Source organism: Eimeria mitis, genomic scaffold (assembly GCF_000499745.2).
Source record: "Eimeria mitis Houghton genomic scaffold, Emh_scaff214, whole genome shotgun sequence".
NCBI lineage: Eukaryota > Apicomplexa > Conoidasida > Eucoccidiorida > Eimeriidae > Eimeria > Eimeria mitis.
This window is the reverse complement of record NW_013570463.1, coordinates 20,611-20,865: the sequence shown is the minus strand read 5'-3', so window position 1 is coordinate 20,865 and position 255 is coordinate 20,611. Positions and strand designations below refer to the sequence as shown.

At 58.0% G+C, this 255-nt stretch overlaps 2 protein-coding genes across 2 annotated transcripts in view; one reads left to right on the top strand and one right to left on the bottom strand.

The window, feature by feature from the left end:
* The window catches only part of EMH_0003760 (uncharacterized protein), a gene marked incomplete at both ends in the record, with an annotated part of 669 nt that extends 528 nt beyond the window's left edge, over nucleotides 1–141 (bottom strand). Inside the window, one exon of the mRNA XM_013496500.1 lies at nucleotides 3–141. Coding sequence (XP_013351954.1) covers nucleotides 3–141 — 139 coding nt within the window. The remainder of the gene's footprint in view (nucleotides 1–2) is intronic.
* Nucleotides 142–207: 66 nt separating this feature from the next.
* EMH_0003750 (uncharacterized protein) overlaps nucleotides 208–255 on the top strand; it is a gene marked incomplete at both ends in the record, with an annotated part of 5,906 nt that continues 5,858 nt past the window's right edge. The window contains one exon of the mRNA XM_013496499.1: nucleotides 208–255. Coding sequence (XP_013351953.1) covers nucleotides 208–255 — 48 coding nt within the window.

Below are 255 nucleotides of genomic sequence, written 5' to 3'. Positions count from 1 at the left end.
TGCTGCTTGCTGAGTCTCCCCATGTGGAGCAGCGGAAGCTGCAGCAGAAATATGCCTTTCAGTTGCAGCAGCAGCAGCAGCAGCAGCAGCAGCAGCAGCAGCGTTTGCTTCTATAGTTGGTATATTACGTCTCGTTATCATTGCTGCTGCTGCTGCTGCTGCGTCTGCTGCTGCTGCTGCTGCTGCTGCTGCTGCTGCGTTGCAGCAATGCTGCTGTATGCGGAGCTGCTGGTGTGTCTCGCGCACCCAGGCGGC